At 44.2% G+C, this 26,463-nt stretch overlaps 1 protein-coding gene across 2 annotated transcripts in view; it reads right to left on the bottom strand.

Annotated features, from left to right (window-relative positions):
- Positions 1-26,463, bottom strand: part of ARIH1 (ariadne RBR E3 ubiquitin protein ligase 1) — a 2,944,219-nt gene that overhangs the window by 355,188 nt on the left and 2,562,568 nt on the right. Inside the window, exon 12 of one of the 2 annotated variants that reach the window (XM_044077451.1) lies at positions 20,905-21,165. The exons of the other annotated variant lie outside the window; for it this stretch is intronic. Coding sequence (XP_043933386.1) covers positions 20,905-21,165 — 261 coding nt within the window. The remainder of the gene's footprint in view (positions 1-20,904; positions 21,166-26,463) is intronic. 2 annotated transcript variants of the gene reach the window in all.

Genomic DNA, 26,463 nt, shown 5'->3' with positions numbered 1-26,463 from the left:
CTGTTCAGCATCCATTCATGAGACAAGTCATGGTCCTGCTTAGGGAATCTGCCATCATGTTGTCTGCGGAGGGGATATATACTGCTTGGAGAAGAATTTGTTTCTCCAGTGCTATTTCCCAAGCTTGCAGTGCTAGTCTGCGCAGGAAGTAGGACTTTGTCCCCCTTGTTTGTTGATGTACCACAGCACAGTGGTGTTGCCTGTGTATCACCACAGGGTGCCTGGGAGGAGTTGGCCCTTGAAAATATCCAAAGTCAGTATCAAGACTCTCATTTCTTGACACTGATGTGATCCTTTTGAGTGGGGGGTCCATGCATTCCTCACTCTCCAGTGTCTTAGGGTTGCCCCCCAGCCTGTCTCTGAAGCATCTGTGAACAGGTCTCGGTTTGGGGGTGTGGGCTGTACTGGCAGGCCCGGATTTGACTGTATCTGGGAAATCCACCACTTCAGTTCCTTGAACAGGCAAGTAAGTATGGGGATAGTGAACTCTAGAGGATGTAGGTATTGTTTCCAGATATTTCTCAGATACCACTGAAACTTCCTCATGTGCAGCCTTGCTAGAAGGACCATGGGGATTAGTGGAGGCCATGAATCTTAAGATCCTGAGGAATTCCCTGGCTGAGATGGTTTTGAGAGGAAGGATACCCTGGAAGAAAGATGTGAGGGTCACAATCTTTTCTGGTGACAGGCAAGCCAACATTTCCCTTGTCAGAATCTGACATCCTAGAAACACCTGATCCTGAGAGGGTGTTAGGGAGGCTTTTTTTGTGATTTATGGTAAATCCCAGGCCTGTAAGGAGGGAGAGGGTGAACTGCAGGTGTTGCAGGGCCATGGAACTTGAAGTAGCCTGGATAAGGATGTCGTCAAGATAGGGAAAAAGCTGTATTCCCTTTGTCCTGGCGAAGCCCATGACTGGGGCATGACGTTTTGTAAATACTCTTGGGGTTGTAGAAAGACCAAAGGGTAAAGCACAAAACTGATAGTATGCAGAATCCAGTGAGAAGCGAAGGTACTTTATGAATAGGGGATGGATAGGAATGTGAAGTTAGGTGTCCCTTTATGTCCAAGGATACTAGGAATGCCTGAGGCAAAATAAGTGGAAGAAGACTAGGGAGAGAGAGAGTATCCTGAAGGAGGGGACTCAGAAGAAGGTGTTGAGGTGGGATAAGTCCAGGATGGGCCTCCATGCTTCCCTCCTGGGGACCAGGAAAATTCTTGAGTAAAGGTCCTTCCTTCTTGCAGAGGGTGTGACCTCTTGAATGGTTCTTTGAGCCAGAAGTTCCTGCAGGATTGGGGGTAAATGTGGGATTTGGTCTCTGGGTGGGGGAGGGATGCCTTTGGGAGATGGTCTTGTCTCCCAGGTCATGAAGTATCCCTGTGTTATGATAGGGTAACCTGCTTCCAAGCAGGAAGGAGAGGCACACGGAAAGAGGGGTGGCTGGATGGAGGGACTGGGAGTCGCAGACTACCAGGCTTTTCCTTGAAAGGACTGTTTAGAGGGTGGAGTAGAGAAGAGAGACCTGGAAGGGTGCTGCTACCTGTGGTCCTTTCTAGGTTTAGTTTGCATTCTCTTAGCCGAGGACCTAACAAAAGAAGTTTTGGCTGGGTAGTTCCTCTGAAAGCGTTGAACTGGGGAGACAAAGATGTGTCTCAATTACTGCAGTTCCTTGCCTTTGGTCTGGAGGGTCTTAAAGAATTCAGCAGCAGCTGACCCAAACAGGTTTGTGATATCCAGGAGTGTATCTAGCAGCTTGGCTTTTATGTCATTAGGGAGAGGTTGCAATCTTAACCAGGAGTACCTCCTGATGACAGATCCAGAAGCAGCAGCCCTAGCAAATGCTTCTACAGTGTCATAGCTGGACTTGGGGTGTTTGGTCACTTGTGTGCAGGAGTTCAGGAGGGAGGAAATATTGTCTTTAGCAGGAGAATCAGGGAGCTCTTCCAGTTGCTTGACCACGTCTTCCAAGAGAGAGCCAAGGAATACTTGGCCATGTGCGACTGGTAGTTGATTGCTCTTACTGCTAAGGTGGCAGAAGTATAAACTTTCTTTCCCAGACATTCCATTATTCTTCTCTCTTTATCAGAGGGCAGTAGACAGGAGGATGGTAGTAACTGAGGTTTTGTCGGTGGTCACAGAAATAACTGCAGGGTCTGCAGAAGGAGCTTTACACAGGAAGACTGCTTCCTTGGGCACCTTATAGAATCTGTCTGGACGCTTGGGTGCTGGGGGCTGAGAGTCAGGATTTTTGGAAGCAGACAAGAAGGCATCCAAAAAAGCAGTGTGTACTGGGGGGCACAGCAGACGGGCTGGGAGACTCTGGCTGTAGGAGTTCATAGTATCTCTTTTGGGTCTCAGTGATCGGACTTCTGTCCCATTTGAAAAAAAAATTTGCATTTTGGTGAGGTCCTCACCAGGGGGAGTCAGTGCCGTTGGACTCCTCCTCAGGTGAAGTGTATCCCAGAGGAGAAGCGATCTGAGAAATATACGTTAGGGGTTCATCTCCCGATGAATCCTCTTCTGTAGAAGAGACGTCTGGAGCAGGCCCTTTAGCAGTAGAGGGCATGGGGGGGGGTCTGTGCAGGCATGGGGGCCTGACGCAAGGCCAGAATGGCATTGAGCAGGCCTTGGGTGAAGGCCTGCCAACCTGGCTCTGTTCGACAGGTGAAGCAGGCGGAGGCTGGGGAATATGTTTAGTTTTCTGTTTTCTTTTCTTATGGGTGTCTGGGGGAGAGGATTCAGAAATGCGGTGGAGGGTTGGAGAGCCAGACGTCAGCCAAAACTCCACTACATCAGAGACTATGTCCTCACGTACTACGATTTGGGAGATGCCACACTGACCCTCAGAAATAATGAGCCTTGGTTCGCCCTCAGTGACAGAATCAGATGTCGGAGATTTTTTTTGGGACGTGACCTCAGGCAAAGGAGAGATTTCCTCCGGGCCTTCCGCTGAAGGAAGCTCTGAGGACTCCGGCTCAGACCCGGGCTTTCACTGGCCTTGATAGCAATGGCTGGAGTGGGGAGCAGCAGACTGTTCGGCCCTACTCTTTTGGCCTTCATGACTGAGGGCTCATCCGAGGGTTCCAACATGGGGTCCATCCTGGAAGCTAGATGTTAGAGTCTGATTTTCAAGGTATAGTTTAAAGGCTGCGAGACTGCTTCTGAGGGTCTTGGGGACAAAGGCCTGACAAATACTACAGGTGGTAAGGACATGTTCACAGTCTAGGCAGAATAGGCAGAGTTCATGAGAATCCTTATGTAGAATTTGCCTTCCACACCTACACTTGCCCTTCCTACCTGACATGTAACCCAAAACAGTAGCAAGTAATGAAAAGAAAACCCCTAAGGGGTACTTATCTGAAGTCAGATGAAGAAATGCTTCTACTGGCAACGCACCGACCAGAGCTGGCAGTCACACAGGCAGCATTAAAGTTCTGGAGAGGTGTGTGCTGATGTCCGCTTTATACCCGATGTCCGTTTACGACAGACATCCGAGAGAAGCGCAGGAAGTCATGCACACCCTAGCTGTAGCATTTAGCTTTTGTATAAAGGCCAGACATGCGAGAGTTCACCAGAGGCAAACTCCCTGATTTCATTAATACAGCAGCATATGAACAGAAGGACATTGGAGAATTCTAGAGAGCGCTGGTGTTGCATCCAGGCTGACTTTAGATACCACTGCCATTTCCTCATATGGAGTTTGGTAAAGGGGAGCATGGGAATTGGTGGATGCCATGAGGCCCAAGACCCTGAGGAACTCTCTGGCTGTAATGTGGTGAACCAGCAGATGATTTCTGAAGTAAAGTGTGAGGTCCTGTACCTTCTGTGGGTGTAAAAAGACCTTACCATCCGTTTGTATCTAGCACCCCAAGAAAATCATATTTCTTTAAGTTTATGGTGAACCCCAGACTTTGTAGAAGATTGATGGTAAGGGCGATATTTTGTTCCAACTCCTCTGTGGAGGTAGCTAGGAGGAGGAGTTCATGCAGATAAGAAAAATGTGTATGTCCTGAAGTCTGTGGTGGGCAATCACAGGAGCTTGGCATCTGGTGAAGAACCTTGGTGTGGTAGAAAGTCCAAAGGGCAAGGCACAGGAAATGAAAATACCATGATGATACAGAGAAGCATAAAAACTTCCTGTAGTTGGGATGGATGAGGATGTGCAGATATGCATCTTTGATACCCCGGGTAATCATGAAGGCTTGAGGCAGAATAAATGGGAACAAAGTCTGGAGGGTCAGCATAGGGAAAGTGGGTACCCTTAAAAGGTATTGAGATGGGACAAGTCGAGGATGGGTATATCCAGGGACCTTCCTTTCTGGGCACCAGGAACAAAATCCTCTTCCTATTTGTTTTTTGGGAACATTCTGGATGGTCCCTTGGTTCATTATTTCTAAAAGAACCTCTAGGAAATAAGGTAGTTGCTCCCTGGAAGGTTGAGGGATGCCCCTGAAGGAGGTAGGTGATCCCATGCCATAAAGTACCCTTTTTGAACAATGGAGAGGACCCAAGAGTCTTGGGTTATTCTTTCCCAGTTTGGGAGAGACAGGGGAAGGCACTGGGAAAGTGGGATGTGGGTGGGTGGGGGGACAGTCATACAGAGGATGGTGTGTCTGGAAAGGGCTGCTTCAGTGACGGAGTTGCTGGAGGGGCCCTAGGCTGTTGTGGTCTCCTGTCACTATTTTCTGTTCTAGGGTGTTGGTGACATGAATGCCTACACTCAAACAAAATTTTTGCAGGAAAATTTCTTTGGAACTTGGGTATTGGGGAAACAAAAATGTGCTTTAATTCCTTACACTTTTTATGCAATGATTTGAACAAGTTAGCAGCTGCTGGGCCAAACAAAGCAGAGTTGTCCATAGGAGCATCCACAAGTTTGGCTTTTATGTCCTCAGGTAAGGGCTGGAGTCTTAGCCAAGAGAATCTTCTTAATACTGATCCACAGGCAGCTGCTCTGGCAGAAGCTCCTGCAGCATCATAGCTGCATTTTACAGAGTGGTGTGCTACTTGATCCACTAAGCAAGGAAGTAGCCAAAGTTTTATTTTCTGAGTCAGGTAAGTCTGCAATTACCTGTGAAAGTTGGGACATATGCTTTACAGTGAATTTGGTCATGTGTGTTTGGTAATTTATGGCCCTAAACATTAGGGTGGCAGAAGTGTACACTTTTTGCCTAGTCTAGCCAGGATCCTGCTATCTTAATCTGATGGGAAGAGGGAAATGGAGGGCAGTAAATCTAGATGGCTTGTCAGAAGCCACAGAAATAAAAGAAGGGCATCTGAAGAGGAACTTGCAGTCCTCTGGGACCTTATAGAAGCAGTCTGCCTTCTTGGGGGCAGGTGGCTGGGAATCTTGTGCCTGTGAAGCTGAGGCAAAAGCATTGAGAAAGGCAAGCAAGACAGGAGGAATAGCAGATGGGCTAGGTGATTCCACCTGTAGTAGCTCATAGTATCTTTTTTGTACTTCAGATACTTGGGTGCTATCCCATTTAAAATACTCTCTCATTTTAGCTAAATTCTATAGGTGAATCTGTTCCACTCCACCTTTTAAGGAAACAGTCTTTTTCCAGCATACTCCTACACACACACACATATATATATATATATATATATATATTTATACTATATAAAATTAATTCAACCACAATACATTCACTCATTTGTATAGTCGCACTTTTTACACCCATACAAACTTGTTGACCAAATGAGTACTTAACCAACTGAATCACAAACCAGGGGTACAACCTTTCAGCATGTCAACTTAACTTCCTTGTATACATGTGAAACTGCTAATGTTTGATTTATGCTGTGTTCTTTACCTCTTAAAATTATTTATTGCTATGGTTACATGTATACATTTACCGTGTTATTACTTCGATGCATTAACTCACTCTGTGCCTATTATGTTACACTTTTATTTTATTTTTTTTTTTTTTACTGTTGGTCACACATTACATGTGGTGCATCCTGGAGAAAATAATTTAACTGTTGGAAAAGCTGAGATTGTCATACTGACCTGGTTTGTGTCTAAAAATGGTCTGTGGACTAGTCCACCACCTTGGTAAACAAAGCAAGAAAGAATTAAGTAAGCAAGTAAATAAATGCGCTGGACTGAAAAGATTACATGTATCCTGGAATAATTAGTCTGAAACTCACTTGTTCTGCTGGGGAATAGAGACAGCATAAATTTTTCTTGGGAACTGAAACTAAACAGTTACAGGCAGCAAAAACAGTAACACATGACAGGTTCCATGGAAGGAGATGACCTAAGTTTCCACCCCCCCCAAAAAAAAATAATGATTTAAGCACTTCTGAGGAAAAGGTAGACTACAAAAGATAAAGTACAGTTTTGTACCTACCATAAATGTAGATGTCCGAACTGGATAGCATCTGCAGTCATAACAACTGGGTTGTCCTGTCGTCAGGCAGCCCTTCAGTCGGCCGGATTCCAAAGTCTGGGTCCGGCTTCGGCTGATGTCGCACTTCACCCGACGTCATCTCTGTTGGTCTTCGGGTATAAAAGCATCAGCCGACGCCATTTTCCTCAGTGTTTCTTGCCCCAGATGCCAGTAGCCCTCTTGAAGGCTAAAATTTGGATAGATGCCAATGTTTCCAAAAAGATAGAGGTAAACACAAAAATAAGCATGTATGTACATATATACAAACAAATACACCATAAGAGACTCCCCCCCCCACCAGCTAGCTATTAGGAGGGTAAATACCCTAGGAGTACCACAGAGGTGAAGGAGGGAGGGTAATCCTGACTGCAGATGCTATGCAGTTCGGACATCTACATTTATGGTAGGTACAAAACTGTACTATGTCCTTCATGGATGCATCTGCAGTCATAACAACTGGGTAGAATACCAGAGCCAACTAGGGGAGGAGGATAAAAGTAGATTATGGTGTGTTTAGGATCCCTTGCAGTACAGCAGTGGCAAACCCTGCTCGGGATCTGGAATATAGAGGCAAATTATAATGCTTGGCAAATGTATGCACGGAGGTCCAAGTAGCCGCCTCAATAATGTCTTTGGTTGCCACTCCTCGTAAGGAGGTTGTGGTAGTGGCTGTTGCCCTTGTAGAATGAGGTCTTATGTTCTGTGGAATTGGTTTTCCATGGAAGGAGTAACAGAATCGTATGCAATTTCCTATCCATTTGGAGATTGTCTGTTTGGAAATAGCTTTTCCTTCCCTTCCTGTTGCATAGGCTACAAAAAGTTGGTCAGTCTTTCTGCTATTTTTTGTTCTGTCCAAGTAGTAGCGTAGCTGTCTATGTACATCCAAGGTATGCAGTATTCTTTCCCCTCTGTTTTGTGGGTTGGGAAAGAAGGTAGGTAGGTGGATTGCCTGGTTTAAAGACACTCTGGATACCACCTTAGGCATAAATGTAGGATTAGTCCTCATGGACACTCTATCTTGGTGGAAGATTAGGAAGGGTTGCACTGCCATTAAGGCCTGTAGTTCTGAAACCTTCCTTGCTGAAGTAATTGCCAGTAGGAAAGCAGTTTTCCATGACAGGTGTTGTAGGTCTGCTGTTGCTGCTGGTTCAAAGGGTGATAGTGTCAACTTTTCTAGCACAAAGTTTAAGTCCCAAGCTGGTAATGGTGGTTTCCTTGGAGGTTTTACATTCTTGATTCCTCTGAGGAACTGCCTGAGCAAAGGGTGTGAAAAACAGGTGGATCAAAGCTGTATTCTGCTGAAATAGCTGATGCATGTATCTTGATGGAGGAGTAGGACAGGCCTGAATGAAGAAGTTCGCCAGATACTCCAGAATGTTAGGCATATCTATGTTTGACACATCTTTTCCTCTTTCCGTACTCCAAATGACAAACCTTTTCCATTTTCCAGCATAGTTCCTTCTTGTTGAAGGTCTGCGTGCTTCAAAAATAATGTCTTTAACTCTTTGGGAAAGTTCTGGATTAGCTGCTGCTATGTGATGTTCCATGCAGTCAGTTGCAACGTTTTTAGGTTTGGATGTATGATGCTGTAGTTGTTCTGAGTTAACATCAAAGGCATCAGGGGTATTGGCCACATATTGTTCGAGACATGCTCCTCAGCAGTGGGTACCAGTGTTGTCTTGGCCAGTTTGGAGCTATCAGGATTATCCTTGGGCGTTCTTCCTTGATTTTTAGTAGTACTTTGTGTATCAAGGGAAGAGGTGGGAATGCATATGCTGTTAGGCCTTTCCAGCTGAAGGAGAGCGAATCCACTTTCCATGCTAGTGGGTGGAATGTCCTTGTGCAGAACTTTTGAGCTGGTGATTGAGAGGTGATGCGAATAGATCTATCTGAGGCATTCCCCATTTCTTTGAGATGGTCTTGAAGATGTCCGGGTGCAGCTTCCATTCGTGGGCATCCGATGTGGTTCTGCTTAATATGTCTGCTAGAGTATTTTCTTATCCCGGTACAAATATTGCCTGTAACTGGATGTTGTAGCTGAGTGCCAGGGTCCACAGCTCCAAAGTCATTCTGCATAGGGGGTATGAATGAGTGCCTCCCTGTTTGTTGATGTACCACATGACTGTGGTGTTGTCTGTCCTTATCATCAACTGGCCCTCTTGGAGAAATGGTTTGAACTTTTGGATTGCCAGTTTTACTGCCAGCATTTCTTTTAGGTTGATGTGCAGGTGAAGTTGATCCTGTGTCCACAATCCTTGCACGCATTTGTCCAGCATGTGGCCCCCCATCCTAGGTCTGAAGCGTCTGTTGTGATGGTCTGGCTTGCTTGACATCTGCGAAAGGGTAGGCCTGGGTTTGACTGACATGCCTGAGCCCACCATAGGAACTCCTGCTTTAAGCATGGAATTAGTGGGATTTCTGTTTCTAGGCTGTGTCTGTGTTGGGACCATAAATTCTTTAGGTACCACTGTAGTTTTCTCATATGTAGTCTGGCAAATGGGACCAAGATTATGCATGATGCCATGAAGCCCAAGGCCTGCAGTACTTTTCTTGCTGTTAACTTGTTCAGTTTTGTTAGTGCCAAGAAGTAAAGAGGGAGTTCTTTTGTTTTTCTGTAGTCAGGAATGCCATTTGTTTTACTGTGTCCAATTCAGCCCAAGAATGTCCTTGTTTGGGATGGTATCAGCCTTGACTTTTGTAAATTGACTGTGTATCCCAGTGCTTGTAGCAAGTAAATGACCCTTTGTAAATCTGTTGTCAGCTTGCTTTTGTTGTCCCCTTGTAGCAGGCAGTCGTCCAGGTATGGGTAAATTTGAATTCCCTGTAGTCTGCAATGGGCGATTACTGATGCCAGGCATTTTGTGAATACTCTGGGCAGTAGATAAGCCAAAGGGCAATGCTGAGAATTGATAGTGCTCTGATCCTGCAAGAAATCTGAGGTATCTTTTGCAGATTGGTCGAATGGGGACGTGCAGGTATGCCTCCTTGAGATCTAGAGTTACCAGCCAAGACTCCTTGCCCAGCATGGGAAGAAGTTGCTGTAGGGTCAGCATTTTGAATTTTGGGACAATGATGTATGTATTTAAGGTGGACAGGTCGAGAATTGGTCTCCAACTTTTTCCTTTCTTGGAACTAGGAATAGTCTGGAGTAGAACCCCTTTCCTTGCTCTGCTGTTGGCACTCTTTCCACAGCTCTCATGTTTGCTAACTCCATTATCTGTTGTAGTGCCTCTGTTTCTTGATTTGGAGGTAGATTTGGCATTCCTCTTTTGACTGGTAAAGTGTGGAAGTGAAACCGGTATCCTTGATCTATGGTTTGTAAAATCCACTTGTCTTTTGTTATGTAGTGCCAGTTCTTTGAAAATAAGGTTAACTTTCCGCCTAGAGGAGCTGCTATTTGTTCCCTGGTAGGCGGATTTAGGTTAAGTCACTGTGGTTGTGCTGATGTAGTGGCAGTGGTTGTGTCTGTGCCTCTGTTGTTACCTTGCCACTGTCGTCCTCTGTAGGCACCTCCTCTGGATTGGTTTCTGCCTCTGGAACGTCTATTCCTGCCCCTTTGAAATTTTGTGGAGTCAGGAAAGGACCAATTTTGGCAGGCCAGTTCCTGCTAAACCTTGGGGTTGAACCTGCAAGAAATCTTTAACCGTTTGAACAGATTTTGCCTTTTCTTCCATTTTCTTCATAACCTGCTGGGCAGGTGTACCAAACAAACTTGTCTTATCCATAGGAGCATCTAGCAACTTCGCTTTAACATGATCCGGTAAAGCTTGCTCCTTTAGCCATGCATGCCTTCTTATCACTGTGCCAGTCATGGCTGATCTAAATGAAGCCTCCAGTGCATCATAGCCACATTTTAAGGAATGGTTGCTAACCTGTTGTATGTTATTTACCATTTCTAATACATATTTCTTATCAAGAGATTCATCAGTGGTTAGTTTTTAAGTTAACTGATCAAGCATAAACTCTTGGTATTGTATCATGTGAAACTGACAGTTTAAAGCTCTAGCTGAGAGAGTAGCTGAAGTGTAGACCTTTTACCCCATCTGTCTAATGACCTTGCTTCCCTTTCAGAAGGAATAGGGTTTTTAGCTATGGTCGCGGCTACTGCCTTGGGACCCTGGGATATAGTTTCGTGGTCTGCAAGTGGGGCCTTGTAAAGGTGGTGATGAGTATCTGGCACCCTGTAAAATCTGTCTGGTTTGGCAGGGGCTGGGGGTAAAGAATCTGGAGCGGAGCAGACATCATTGAAAGCATCATCCACCACAGAGAGAACAGGAGGTATAGCTAAGGGCCTGTGCTGTGGGAGGTGCAGAAAGGTCCTAAGTCTTTTTCTGGAGTCTGAAAAATCCTGTTGCTGCCATTGGAACTGCTCTCACATGGCATGTAAGGTTTCCCCAAAGGAGAATTCTTCTGGTGGGGAAGCAGCTGGAATGGATTCTTCAGCATCAGAATCTTCAAAATTGGAGAAAGGAGCCTCTGGCTGGTCCGTTATGTCTGATTCGTCAGCAGAATCATCAGAGGACACTGGCTCAGGGGGCTCTGTCCTAGGTCTCTTCTCTGGGGGCTGAGAAGCCCTGTCTGGGTGAGATTGAGATCCTCTAATTAATGAAATTAAATCTTCTGCCAAAGTAAGCATTTGAGAACTAGAAGAGGGCCTGGTTGTGGGGGGTTTAACAGGCACTGTCTTAGTAGTCTTGGCTGCTTTAGCCCTGGCGAAGGCCTTAATGGACATGGCTGCTGGAGGCCTAGCAGCACCACGTGCTGGGGTAGAGACATCCAAGGGAATGGTGTCTGATAAGTCAGTGGCACCCACCGTAGTGGATAAAATTTCTGAGGCCGATTCAAGTGTGGTAGCAGGGGCCTCAGTTGTAGAGATAGGTTCAGCTGTACTTTGATCAGTTTTCTCGGTTTCGGCCGAAACCGAGACACTCGCGGTTTGCTTAACCATGGTTTCGGCCGAAACCGTGGACCGCGAGTGTCGGTCTTTATCTTTGCGTTTTTTGGCAGATTGGGTAGTCGGAGGATCCGGCGGCATAATGTACGCAAAATCAGAACCGAAAAACTGTTCTGCAAACTCCGACCGCGCCTAAGCGTTCGTCGGTTGAAAGAAGCACAGGCCGAACAGGCTGCTACGTCGTGGGCTGGGCCTAAACAAGGCAGACAATAAGAGTGGAAATCTTTATGAGGTATTTGTTTCCCACAGGTTAAACAATTATTAACTTTTTCTGACATCGGCTGAGGCAAGAAAGAGTCCCCAACGGGGTACTTAGCTTTAGAAGTCTTCGAAGTAGTATTCGGTAGAAGTAATCTCTGGATCCGACCGACCGGCACTTGCGAACAGCTTCTGCTTCGGGCGCCACGCGGCAAGAAAGACTGAGGAAAATGGCGTCGGCTGATGCTTTTATACCCGAAGACCAACAGAGATGACGTCGGGTGAAGTGCGACATCAGCCGAAGCCGGACCCAGACTTTGGAATCCGGCCGACTGAAGGGCTGCCTGACGACAGGACAACCCAGTTGTTATGACTGCAGATGCATCCATGAAGGACATCTCTACAGTAAACAACAGTCTGAGTGTCTCCTGTGATAGGGTATGAAGAGGAATGAGACACAGGGAACATCTCATTGTCCATGTTGGTCTCAGGGACACCAGGCTCTGAAGAACCTCTCTCCCAGAATGCTGAAACAGAAGCAGAAATTCTCCTAAACACAGCTCTCAAGGGGCGGGGGGGGGCAGGGATGTCGCAAGTACTGAGTAAACAACAGGTAAGCACTGAGGTCTGAATGTTCAACACCGTGCATGCTGAAGGTGGCACCTGGTCATGAGGAACCTATTCAAGACCTGGTCTTAAGGGCTTGCTCCTGCATCTGCAAGAAATCCCATCAGATGTCAAGCAGTCAAGCCCAACTGGAGGTCGAGGACCAATGTGACGTTAAACACAGCTGAAGAGTCTTGCCAGTTAAGAAACCCTGACCCTAAGTATCACCAACAGGTCCTTTATTAGAGGAATGCAAGACATCAACTCCTTGTAACTGGATGCATGTGTTTATATTCCAAACACTTGAACATACCACACTGGCTCCTAGTAATATCCCTCCACCGTGTCAGTTACTCGGACTGTACATCTCACATTCTACTCATAATATGCTGATGGTGGTGGAGACTGACAGCCCCCTGCCCCCTCCACCCCAAACAAACTGGCTTGGCAGGGGAACTACTTAAGAATGAAAAGCTGCCTCATGAGTGAACTTGAGAGGAGTAAGAGGAGGCTTTGATCGATATCCAAGCTCTGAAGTGATCATGACAGGACTCTCATTCCTGTGATGATAATTCAGATTTTAGCCTTCTCTACAGCTTCTGCAGGTAGTCAAGAGTAAGCACAGGCACATGTGGCAATGCTTCAGATCAAGGTTCTCTACCACACAGTACAAGTGTGGGTCCCAATCACTGATCTGATAACCACACTACAGATTTTCAAGGTTTTAGGTGTCACATGCAAGACGTCTCCTATAAGAAATGTTAAGAAATTTTTAACTATAGAGCTAAACAGAACATCTGGAGAGCACAACGGCTGAAAATGCCATCCTAATCCAGCATTCAAGTCCATGAAGAAATCGAAATGGAGGTGCATACACCCCCATGACAGCCAAAGAAAATTCTGAACTGGGCTGAACTGAGGACATCAGAAGAGAAAATCCTAAATTATGCACTGAAGAAGGCCTCCAAGATCAGATGTACCAAAAACATCCAATATTGTTGCCCCAACTTCAAAAAGAACAGCAATACCAGAAAATATTTACGAAAAGAGATTATAAACATTCACGAGAACAAAGGCAAATTGAAAGATGTAAGCTGTCAGCTTCTAAGCTTAAAAATCTAGCTTTGGAAATGGTTTCTGGAAACATCTGTGGCACAAAAGAAGGTAGCCTACCAAAGGTAGCAACGGTGTGGTAAAAACGTATTAAAAAAAGTCTTACATATGATATGAAGAATACATCAAAAGGAAATGATAGAAGGGCTTAATTATTGAGTGCCAAGTTCTTTGCTATAAACAATAACAAATGACAATTTCCACTACATCACCAGTGAGCAAAAAATATTTCCCCTTTTACTTTAAAACTAACTTCGTTAACAGCCAAAAATCGTCATGAGCTGACATGCAAAGACTTCAGTGCAGTAAGTCCCCAGGGACAACTACTGTGCTGTAAAGGATGTTAACAAATAAAATATGGCAGGAACACTGCTAAACTGGTCTGCTACAAACACATGCCTGCACACTTTGCTATGTTTAATGGCTATCCTTCTCTTGAATGCACATTTATGGAATGCTTCTGTTATGGTCACATCACAAACAGTCAATGTTTTATGCAGCTAATGAGTACAATTTAAAGAAAGCAAACCTTGTTTGCTCAGTGCAGCACACAGAATACTGATACCCTCACCTGCGAATTTTCAAGAAGAAAGACAGGAACTTATATTTGATAAGATCCTTTACTACTATTTCAGTTTCTGAAGCTTAAACTAGCAACTTAAGTTGCTATGGGTCAAGAAAAGTAACAAAAAGTGATCATACTCACTTGTCACAGGTTAAGTAGACAATCACTAAAACAATGAAAACAAATCTCTAAATATCATCTGGCAACAGCCTCCCCATTAACTGGAGACTTAAAAACCTAACAAATTAACAATCAGCCATCTGAATCTAGACAATTTTTAGAAATTAACAGGGAAACCTTGGAACTGTTGGGAAATGTAAAGAATGGCAAGAAAAGTAAAAAGAAACTGAAATAAATGTGAGTAAAATGAATTGCGAAAGTCATTCCCAATGAATAACATGCTGCCTTGCAAGTATACTTAAGTGGCAGCTTACTAAAAAAGTCCTCCCACCCACCCAAAGTGCATACCCTCTCAACCTCAGAGTAAGAAATCTGGACAAAACCATCTATAAATGTAGGAAAAAGGCCCAAAAATAGGGACACAATTTTTAAATATTGCTCTTACAAGTTTAGAAAGTTGGCAAAATAATAGGATGTTCATCATGCTATACTGCTGCAGTCATCACACTTGGGGTTATCATGTCGTCAGGCGGTCCCGCAGTCGGCCGAATCCCAAAGTCCTGGTCCGACGTCGGTTGTCGTCTCCTCTTCTCTGACGTCAGTGTGACAGGGGTATAAAAGAGACAGCCGACGCCATTTTCTTCAGTCTTTCTTGCCGCGCGGTGCCTGAAGCAGAAGCAGTTCGCAAGTGCCGGTCGGCCAGCTGCTGAAATTTTCAAATCGAGTTTCAGCCCGAAGTCTTCTCTAAAGCTAAGTACCCCATTGGGGAAACTTTTCTTGCCTCAGACCGATGTCAGACAAAGTTAATAATTGTATTTCTTGTGGGAAGCAAATACCTCATAAGGATTTTCATTCTTATTGTATTCCTTGCCTAGGCCCAGACCACGACATCTCTGGTTGTCGGTTTTGTGCTAGGTTCAACAAACGTACAATTAAGCGTCGGGCAGAATTCGCCCAGCATTTTTTTGGCAGAAAATTTAACTATAGCATGCCGTCGGAGCAACCGACATCAGCAATGATTAAAAAACACAAAGATAAGGACCGGCAGCCAAGGCCAAGACCAGATACCGAGGTCTCAGCAAGGCCTGACGCCGGTTTTCAGTGAGGCGCCTTCGCAGCCCCTGACTACCGCAAATTCAGAAATTCTGACGGCCTCCCAAACCGAAGCAGTTGGGCCTCAGGAACCGGTTCCACCTCACTCCTCGGACGCCAGCCCCGACGGGGATCCGGAATTTTTGGATAGGCCTTCGGTCTCTGAAGGTGTTTTCCAACTGACAACTATCTCTGCCAAGCCTTATGCTAAACTCAAAGCCCCCTTGAAAGTTAGAAAACCGGGGCCACACACCCCTCCACAGGCCCCTATGCCTAAAAAACAGATGCTTAAGATGGCTGAGGATTTAATTACCCTTATCATGGGATCCCAACCCCCACCTGACAAAAGGCCTAGACTGGAGGAAGATTACCCTTCCTCTGACCAAGCATCCATTTCCTCAGGCAACTATGACTACCAGGATTAATCCTTCCCTCCTTATGAAGACTCAGATGCTGAAGAGTCCATTCCCTCTGTCTCCCCCCATGAAGACTACTCTTAGGGGGAAACTTTACACACCATGAGGGAACACTTCCACTGGGAAGGCCAAGATTACTCTGACTCCAAGAAAAGACTCCATGAGTTTCTTCTTCTTCCACAGCATAGACCCCTGGCAATTCCTCTAGTTTTAGACATTTTGGATGATGTTTTCTCTGAATCCAGTTTAAACCCAGATTCCTTACCTCCAGCACCAGCTAAACCAGACAGATACTACCGAGTTCCTGATACTCATAAGTTTCTATACAAAAGCCCTACTGCAGACCCCGAGACCATTTTCCAGGGTCCCAAAGGGGTTAAGGCCTCTACTGCTAAGAATCCACTTCCTTCTGAGAGAGATCCCAGAGCATTAGAAAGATGGGGAAAGAAAGTGTATACGTCTGCCACTTTGGCCATGAGGGCATTAAACTGCCAATTCCACATGCTAAAATACCAACAGTATTTGATTACACAGTTAAAGCAGAAAATGATCCCTCAGACAGATCAACTTGATTTTAAAGAGATGCAGGATTTGCTGCATGCAGCAGAACAGGTGGGAAAGCATACCTTACAGTGTGGTTTTGATTCATTGGAAGCCTCATGTAGAGCAGCTGTCACAGGGTCTGTAATACGTAGGCATGCTTGGCTTAAAGAACAAGCCTTACCAGAACATGTCAAAGCAAAGTTATTGGATGCTCCATTGCAGAAAGATGTGTTATTTGGTGTCAAAGCAGAGGAAGTTTTAAAGAAAATGGAAGAAAAGGCAAAATCTATGCAAACAGTTAAAGATTTTTACAGGTACAATCTCCTCGCTTCAGCAGAAACTGGCCATCAAAAACTGGTCCTTTCCTGCATCAGACAGACCCCAAAGAGGTAGGTACAGGCCCAAGGGGCAGAGGCCAGCCACAAGGTTCTTTCAGGCCTAGACAATGGCATACAACAACTCAAAGAGGTGGAGACGAAAGATCTCAACCCTTCAGGAAACAAACACAATGACTTCCCTCTTCGCCTGCCAAGCAAAATTGCCCTGGCAGCACCTTTGGGAGGAAAACTGGCTCTATTTCCACAAAATTGGCGCATCATAACAAAGGACAAATGGATTCTGGACATTATTACCCGAGGCTACAGATTTCATTTCCACACTTTACCACGGATGAGAGGCATGCCAAATCTGCCTCCAAACCAATGGGCAGAGGCTCAAACGCAAATTTCAGCTCTCATGGATATGAAAGCAATTCAAAAGGTATCTACAAAGGAGCAAGGTCAAGGATTTTACTCAATAGTCCCAAGAAAGGACAAAGCCTGGAGGCCCATCTTAGACCTCTCAATTCTGAACACATACCTGGAGGTACCCAAATTCAAAATGCTCACACTACAGCAGCTCCTTCCCATGCTGGGCAAGGAGTCTTGGCTGGTAATGTTGGACCTCAAAGAGGCATACCTGCATGTCCCTATCAGACAAGATTGCAGAAGATACCTCAGATTTTTGGCAGGTACAACGCATTATCAATTCTCTGCATTGCCCTTTGGCTTATCTACTGAGCCCAGAGTACTTACGAAATGCCTGGCATCAGTAATTGCATATTGCAGACAATGAGGAATACAAATTTATCCATATCTGGACGACTGCCTGATCCAAGCGGACAGCAAGGACATTCTATTACAGCATCTGGCTTTTGTAACACAGCTGCTCAGTTGCCTAGGGTACACAGTAAACAAAAAAGAAGTCAAAACTAATACCCTCGCAACAGACAATATTCCTGGGTGCCAGCTTAAATACAACGGCCCAGATGGCTTACCTCACGCCAAACAAACAAAAACAACTGACTCAATACTTCAAAAGGATAGCAACTTTTACCCAGCTCACTGCAAGGACATTCCTGCAGGCATTGGGGTTCATGGCATCATGCATTCAACTAATCCCATATGCAAAGCTGCATATGAGAAAATTACAATGGTACCTGAAAAGTGTATGGTCTCAACACAGGCACAGGCTCGAAACAAGTATACCTATCATTCCCTGCCTTCAAAAAGAGTTCCTATGGTGGGCTCAAGCATGTCAAATAAACAAGGGTCTTCCTTTCGTCTTACCTCCAGCAAACCAAACCATGACAACAGATTCTTCAGACTACGCCTGGGGAGCACACATGGCAGGACAGTGCATACAGGGCAAATGGTCTGCAAAACAAATGCATCTTCACATCAACCAAAAGGAGATGCTAGCTGTGCAAAATGCACTGACAGCCTTCAAGGACCTCTTGCATCCAGGACAACTTCTAATAAGGACAGACAACACCACAGTTATGTGGTACATAAACAAACAGGGAGGAACACACTCTTACCCTTTATGCAGACAAGCTATGACCTTATGGAACACAGCATTGACCTACCAAGTACAACTACAAGCACAATTCCTGCCAGGAAAGGAAAACATATTGGCAGACGAATTAAGCAGAAATATGGCAGACCCTCACGAGTGGAGACTACACCCACAAATATTTTCAATGATAACTCAAAGATGGGGATGTCCAGACATAGATCTATTTGCCTCCCCCAACAATTGCCAATTACAAAAATTCTGCACAAGGACTTATCACTCCCTAGCCTGGAAAGTGGACGCTCTATCATTCAGTTGGACAACAATGACAGTCTATGCCTTCCCTCCACTACCTCTATTGACCAAGGTATTATTGAAGGTCAGATCAGAGAGACCACAAATGATCCTCATTGCTCCGGACTGGCCACGCCAGCACTGGTACCCATTACTAAGGAACTTGACTCACAGCCCTCCATGGATCTTGCCTCAATTCCCACTACTGTTGACTCAGAAAAACTCTCAAACACGTCACAGCCAGCTCAGAACTTTAAATTTAGCTGCATGGAGAATTCCTTAAATTATCAATCAACACTTCTCTCAAAGGACGTCCTGAATGTCATTTTGGAGGCCAGGAGGCCCAGCACCAGGAAGACTTACTCAGACAAATGGAAAAGATTTTGTGCATGGCACCAGGCTAAAGGTCAAAATCCCTGGATACCAAACATTCCTCACATACTGCAATACCTAACTGAGATGCTACACAAAGGCCTTTCCTTCTCCTCCATTAAGATCCATGCTTCAGCCATTTCAGCTCAATATAATACGGATCCTCCAATTTTCTCACACCCTTTACTTAGGCAGTTTCTCAGAGGGGCTAACAATATAAGACCCCCCAGAAAACCACCAACACCAACTTGGGACCTCAACTTCGTTTTAGAAAAGTTAACACTGCCTCCTTTCGAACCAGCCTTCTCAGCAGAACTACAATACTTGTCTTGGAAAACAGCCTTGTTACTGGCTATTACCTCAGCACGCAGGGTCTCAGAACTACAGGCACTTATGGCAGTGGAACCTTTCATCATTTTCCATCAGGACAGAGTCTCTTTACGAACTAACCCTACCTTCATGCCCAAAGTAGTATCCAGTGTGGCTTTGAATCAGACCATTCATTTACCCACCTTTTATCCTAACCCACAGAATAAAGGAGAAATGCTCCTTCACTCTTTGGACATTCACAGACAGCTACGTTACTATTTAGATAAGACAAAGATCTTCAGAAAAACTGACCAACTCTTTGCATCATATGCTGCAGGTTCACAAGGAAAGGCTATTTCAAAACAGACCATCTCCAAATGGATAGCACATTGCATCCGCTTTTGCTACTCGCACCATGGGAAGGCAGTGCCTGTCAATATTAGATCCCATTCTACCAGGGCTACTGCAACCTCACCAGCCTTTCTCAGAGGGGTTCCAACCAAAGACATTCTGGAGGCAGCTACTTGGAGTTCAGTGCACACCTTTACCAAGCACTACCACCTTCCATTATACTCAAAAAAAAAAAAAAAAGAGCTGGTTTTGCCACTGCAGTTCTGCAGGGCATCCTAGCATCACCTAACCCAGTTTAGTACCAGCCACCCTTCCATAGCTTTGGGATTCTACCCAAGTGTGATGACTGCAGCAGTATAGCACGATGAACATAGTACAGTTTTGTACCTACCATAAATGTAGATGTTCGAGTGGTTATACTGCTGTAGTCCAGGTTACCCTCCCTCCATCCCCTCTATATACCAGGGTGTTAGTTACAACTCCGTGTACATCAATCAATTGGAAGCATGTCTATATGGTGTATTTGCTAACAGCTAGTACTATTTTTTATCTACTAAGACATTGTTGCATAGCTATTGTACTGCCTTTCTAGTTGGGGGCACCTGACATCTGGGGCAAGAAAAACTGAACAAAATGGCGTCGGCTGTCTCTTTTATACCCCTGTCGCATTGACGTCAGGGAAGAGGCGACGACAACCGACGCCGGACCAGGACTTTGGGATTTGGCCGACTGCGGGACCACCTGACGACAGGATAACCCCAAGTGTGATGACTGCAGCAGTATAACCACTCGAACATCTACATTTATGGTAGGTACAAAACTGTACTTTTTGCATTAGCATAAATTTCTGAAACTCAAATGTCTGTCATTTTTTATAATGATTTACCAGTAACTTGCCAGAAAACCACAATTTTATGAACATACCAAAAACATAAGGTCAAAATCTGGACATTCTGAGAATATATGTACAGTTGAGAGGTATGAATGTGCAACACTACAGGACCTAGTCACACCCACTCCTGTTACTGCATGCACAAATACAACAGAAATAAGATTCAACCTTTAAAATGATTATGTAACAAACTAAAGCAATTACATTTTTATTAACACTGTCACAATCTCCTTTTCTCTAAGCAATATATTCTGTAATACTCTTTGTAAGATGGATTAGTGCTGGTCTTACTCCCTTCCCATTTATTAAATCTCCATAAATAGAAAATGTGAGATTGAAGGGTGAGGCAAGTCCCACGCTGTCATCCCCCATCATTGCACCTAGTGTGACAAAATCCAATTTCCAGAAAGGAAACTAGCTGTTGCTAAAAAAACTGTAGCGGTTACATTTGAAGCCATAATCAAAATGGAAACATACAGGAAACAGTGCAAGGGGTGGTGTTAGATGTTACTCTTGCCCTGCACTTTACACACAACAGGACTACAGTAAAAAAAGGGACAATATTGGCAGTGCCCTTCCTTTGCTGCAATCCACCAAAATTAAGTAACAGTTTAGCTGCATCCAGGAGCTGGGCAGCATGATCTATACAAGCTTGAGAGGAATGCAAGCGTCTTAGATATTAAACTGTATTTTTAGTCCAGCAGAAGATGGAAGAAACAGTGTGATGTCTACGTCTATGCATTTTGTAAACATATTCTGTTAATTTTCATTTCTGGAGAGAAAAAAAAAAAAAAAAAAAAAAAAAACAGCTCATTACTATACCCAAAATCAAATCTACCACTTCCACCTTACCTCAAATATAATGGACTGGTTGTTCTTTTTGAGGTAGAAGGCAAACACGTAAGTATACATTAGTGTGGCACGGCACTGGCAGAGGACATCAACAGCTTTCTTTAGGAACTGCACTTCAATCCATGACATATTGTGCTGCTGCATTTCTTCCATCTTTTGCTTGACCTGCGCATACAGTTTGTGCTCAAATCGTAAGCTCTGCATGTGATTCATGTAACGGTTGCAGTAGAACAGATACCTCTGTAGAGCTGCTCGTGAACGCTACAACCAGGAAAGAAAAACAAAAAATCAGGTTCATCTTTTTTTCAATTTAAGAAATACCAATTCTCCACATCTGCAATGAAAGTTATACACTATAATCCTTATTCTTGGGCATATTTACTGCTCTTCACTGGTCAGCAAAAGCACAGGGAAGCACATTTAAACTCTTAAGAAGATGATTATACAGCTATGTGACTTTAGTGACCTCAACAGAAGATCATAAAAGAAGAGAGTGAAATAGCAGAAATCACAATATATGGACTTGTACTCACATGAAAAATAGGGACTCTCAGTTTTTCAAAAGAAGTTTTGTACTGCCTGTATGAACCAAAACCACTGTATTGGTACTTAACATATAAATGAATACAGATCATAACACTATATAAAATACAGAACTATGCAAAACTGAAGAACCCTTTAATGATCAAGTGAAAATATTTTTAACCACTTTTGTTATGATTATGCCCTCATCTTGTAAAGTGGGTTTTCTTATTCTAAAATGTGTTGGTTTTACTTTACTTTATTAAACTTAATAAATATAGACTCATTGAAGTAACTAATCTGATGTTTCTGTTTACTGTATGCTGAGCAACTGTCCAATTACTTCCCAATTCCATGTCATCTTCTGATGGAGACGAGGGGAGAAAGTTTGTAGTGGGTTTGCATGGTTTCTTTAGGAACTGCATTTCAATCCATGACATATCGTGCTGTTGCATTTCTTCCATCTTTTGCCTGACCAGCGCATATAGTCTGTGCTTGAATCCTAAGTTCTGCATGTGATATATGTAGCAGTTGCAGCACAATAAAATACCCATATCTGCCTGCAGCAGATTTTATTACAAAGTAACTAGAATGCAGCACAATTAGTTGCACAGTAAGACAATAAATCAAAAACAGTTATATTCAAGTGAAAAGTAACAAAAGTAAGATGGAACAGGATAAGAATCTTAGTAAGGTGTATAGCACATGGCATACAATGTAATAAAAATACATAAAATTGTTATCTCATTGTTCAACAATGAGCTGATTGATCACTTTTAGGGAGAAAACTATGGATGTGTGACTCACTTCAATGACAGGCATAGTTTACCTCAATGAATTAGTGATGTAAAGAAATTAACTGGAATACTATGTGCCATCTGAAGGGTGGCCATGGTGGTGCAGTGGCTAGCATTGCCGCCTCACAGCAAGAGGTTCTCCGGTTCGATCCTCGGCTGGGGTGCCTTCTGTGCAGAGTCTGCATGTCCTCCCTTTGGTCGCGTGGGTTTCCTCCGGGTGCTCCAGTTTCCTCCCACATCCCAAAGACATGCTGCAAGTGGATTGGACACTCTAAATTGACCCTAGGTGTGAGCAAGTGTGCGCCTTCTGTGGAAGGTTGGGTGCCGGGCTGGCAACTCGACACCGTAAAACTCCACTGCCAATCATGAGCGGACAAGGTGATCCGCTGTGGCGACACCTAACTGGAAAAAGCCGAAAGAAGAAGAAGACTATGTGCCATCTGTGAAGATGAAGATGCAGTAAAGTGATTATTCTATAATAAACAACTTTTTACTGCAATGTGATATATGTTATTACACTGTATGCCATGTACAATAAACCTCACTAGGAATTTATTTGTAGTATACTGAGTGCCACTATTCTGCTCAGAAATCAAGGAAAAAGATAAACTTAAGTGCTTCACTAGGGCAAACTTAGGTACCATTAAGAAATTTTTAAGTACCTCTAAGCTTTGTCCAGTTCCATGGGAATTAATTAAAGGTAGAGGTCAGTTCTTCTGGTTTGACTTCCAAAGCCTTTTAAATGTCCCCACTGAGCTGGACTCCTCCCTTAGCCCAGGATATCCTCACTGTTGCAGTATTCATAACAATAGGGATCCTCTGTCAAGGACAGCCCGATGTCCAGCCAGTATATCAAAGCACTGGGCTGCTAAAAGTACACCATATGTCATGCATATACTCCTCGCATAGCATAGGGCATAAAGGTGACGTCCGGATGTACCATCCTCAGAACTGAGAGCCCCAGTAGGAATGCCAGTACAAGACATACAGAGGTAAACAGTACATCCAAACGAGAAATGGACCAGAGGGAGGAGAGGAGGAGTGAACACTGTAACAGTAAACAGAAAAACATCTACTGTTATGGTAAGATTTTACACAACTGTACTATATCCTACCATTTCACTGTTGCAGTATTCATAATAGGGAGAGTGCCAAAGCTCAGGAAGAACCAGCAGTGCTCTCTAGCCATGAAGGATGGCCCTAGCAAAACCAGGTGTAGCTCTGGAAACTCTGTCCAACTTGTAGTGCTTGGTAAATGTATGCACAGAAGTCCAGTTAGCTGCCTCAAGAACAGAGCTAGTATCTAACCCCTTGAAAAAAGCAGAAGCCACAGCTCTAGTAGAATGAGCCTTAATAGTAAGAAGGCTCTTACCATGAAAGGAATTAACAAAAACAAATGGCTTTAAAATCCAAGAAGAAATAATTTGCTTGGAGACCGTCAATCCTAAGGACCTAGGATGAAAAGAAAGAAACAGCTGATCAGATTTACGAAAAGTCTTGATCTTATTCATTCAAATAAAATCTGAGTTGTCTATGCACATCCAACATGTTCAGGGCCTTCTCACTGCATTTGCAGACTGTAGAGAATGGAAAAAAGTGGGCAAATGAATAGACTAAGGGACAACTCACTAACCACCTTGGACATAAAAGAAGGATTAGTATGAAAGGACACCCTATCGTTATGAAACCCCAAAAAAGGACGATAAGCCATAAGGCTTGAAGCTCAGACTCCCGTCTGGCAGATGTAAGGGCTAACAAAAGTACAGTCTTTCAAGAACAATGTTGCAAAGAAGCTGAAGCTGCAAGCTCAAAAGGAGCCTGGGTCAATTTTTCCCAAACACAATTAAGATCCCAGGTATGAGGAACAGGTTTCCTGGGAGGCCTAATACGAAAAACGCCTTTAAGAAATTGCTTAGCTTCAAATCTAGAAGCTAAAAGAGGTGATAAAGGCAGACAAGCAGATAAGTGGGCCTTCACAGAAGAATAAACCAACCCAGCATTGAGCAGTTCATACAGATAAGAAAGAACCAAAAAAATTCTATCACCCACAGTATCAGTTAAAGAGACAGGTGCGGATGGATGAGAGATCCCTTGTCTTGTCTGAGTAAGTTCACACTGTGAGGTAATTTGTGATGACTGCCCTTGGCTAAATGCAGAAGAAGAGGGAACCAATGTTGTCACAGCCAAAAGAGAGTCACCAACAAGATTTTGGGAGCATCCTGTTGAATTCTGAACAGGACTTTTGGAATGAGTGGAAGGGGAGAGAAGACATAAAGAAGCCTTCACTTCCAAGAAAAAGCTAGAGAGTCCACTGGCCAAACCAGAAGACCTGGGACTCTGGCATAAAATATAAGAAGTTGTCTGTTCAGAGGGGAGGCAAAAAGATCTATATGAGGAGTATCTGACTGGTGGACAATGTCCAGAAACACATTCCTGTGAATTATCCATTTGTGAGATTGAGTTATGGACCTCCTCAGAGAATCTGTCACAATATTTTGACCTGAGAGAATGTAAACTGCCTGACTAGTCACTTGATACTGGAGAGCAAGTTCCCAAAGTAAGAGTGCCAACTGGCAAAGAATATAAGACCTTACCCCCCACATTTGTGTACATATCACATCACTGTGATACTGTCTGTATACACCTTCAGAAGTCCTGAGGAGAAGATAAAAAGCCAAAAGAGCCAGCAGAACAGCTCTCATCTCTGACACTGATGTGTTCTTTATGTTGAAGAGGCGACCAGACTCCCTGCACCTTTAGGAAGCCAAATGCTGCTCCCCATCCCACATCTAAAGCATCTGTGAACAGCTCCTGAGAAAGAGGAGGTGGATGAAAAGGGAGTCCTGCACTGAGAGCCAACTGCTAAATTCACCACCGAAGTTCCTTCTTGAGGAAAGGCAGAAGAGGAACTACAAATTCGAGGGGATGAGCATGTTGAAGGCAAACTGACTTCAGAAACCACTGAAACTTTCTTATGTGGAGTTTGACCAGGGGGAGGATAGGAATGGTGGAGGCCATGAACCTTAGAGCTCTCAGAAACTAGCTGTGTTACTGCAGCCAGAGAAAGAAGGGATTAAAAAAGGAAATGAGAGTTAGGGCCTTGTGAAGAGGCAGGGATGCCAGCACAGGCACAGTCTGACTCCTGCACCTCAGAAATACATGATCCTGAGAGGGAGTAAGAAAAGAGTTGTTGAAATGTACAGTGAACCTTAAGTTTTGCAGAAGGCAAATGGCAAAATGGAGATTTTGCAATAAGGTCTCTGGAGAGGATGCCTGAAACAGGAGGTTGTCCAAGTAATGAAAGATGTGGATCCCCTTTAGCCTGAAAAAGCAATCACAGGAGCAAGGCATTTGGTGAATACCCTTGGGGTAGTAGAAAGGGCAAAGCTGAGAAAGTACAGTTGTGTACACTTACCATAAATGTAGATGTTCGAGTGTATTCACTGTTGCAGTCATTACATTTGGGTTATCTGCTTGCAGATAGCCCTCAGTCGGCCTGATTAACAAAGTCTTGGGTCCTGCGTCAGATGCTGTCCCTTCTTCCATGATGTCAGGTCGTCAGGGGTATAAAACATGCAGCCGACGCCATTATATCAGTTTTTCTTGCCCCAGATGTCAGGTGCCCCCCCCTAATGGGAAGCAATTAAACATAAAAGCACAAAGATATACCTCCAACAAAAAAGCAAATACACCAAAAAGGCTGTTAAGCATAGTAAAGGAAAGTAGAGGTATAGCCAAAAGAAGTTAGGGGGCTGGAGGGAGGGTAACCAGGACTGCGACAGTGAATACACTCGAACATCTACATTTATGGTAAGTGTACAGAACTGTACTATGTTCTTGGTGTTTCACTGTTGCAGTCATTACATTTGGGTAGATTCCCAAAGCTATAGCTGGGAGGAGGAATTTAGATAGCATTAGGGCCAGCTATAAGGCCCTGCAAGGCTGCAGTGGCAAAGCCAGCTCTGGATTTAGAGAAAATTGGCAAACGATAATGCTTGGTGAAAGTATGTACAGAACTCCAGGTAACAGCTTCTAGGATATCCCTGGTAGGGATGCCTCTGAGAAAGGCTGTAGAGGTAGATGCAGCCCTGGTGGAGTGAGGTCTGATCCCCTGAGGGATAGGTTTTCCATGGTGCTTATAGCAGAAATGAATGCTCTGGCTTATCCATTTAGAAATGGTTTGCTTTGAAATAGCCTTTCCCTCTGCCCCTGCAGCAAATGCTACCAGCAGTTGTTCAGA

This window comes from Protopterus annectens, chromosome 7.part0 (genome assembly GCF_019279795.1).
Source record: "Protopterus annectens isolate FY-2018-M chromosome 7.part0, PAN1.0, whole genome shotgun sequence".
Taxonomy (NCBI): Eukaryota; Metazoa; Chordata; order Ceratodontiformes; family Protopteridae; genus Protopterus; species Protopterus annectens.
The sequence above is the reverse complement of the archived record's forward strand: the minus strand, read 5'-3'. Positions and strand labels throughout refer to the sequence as shown.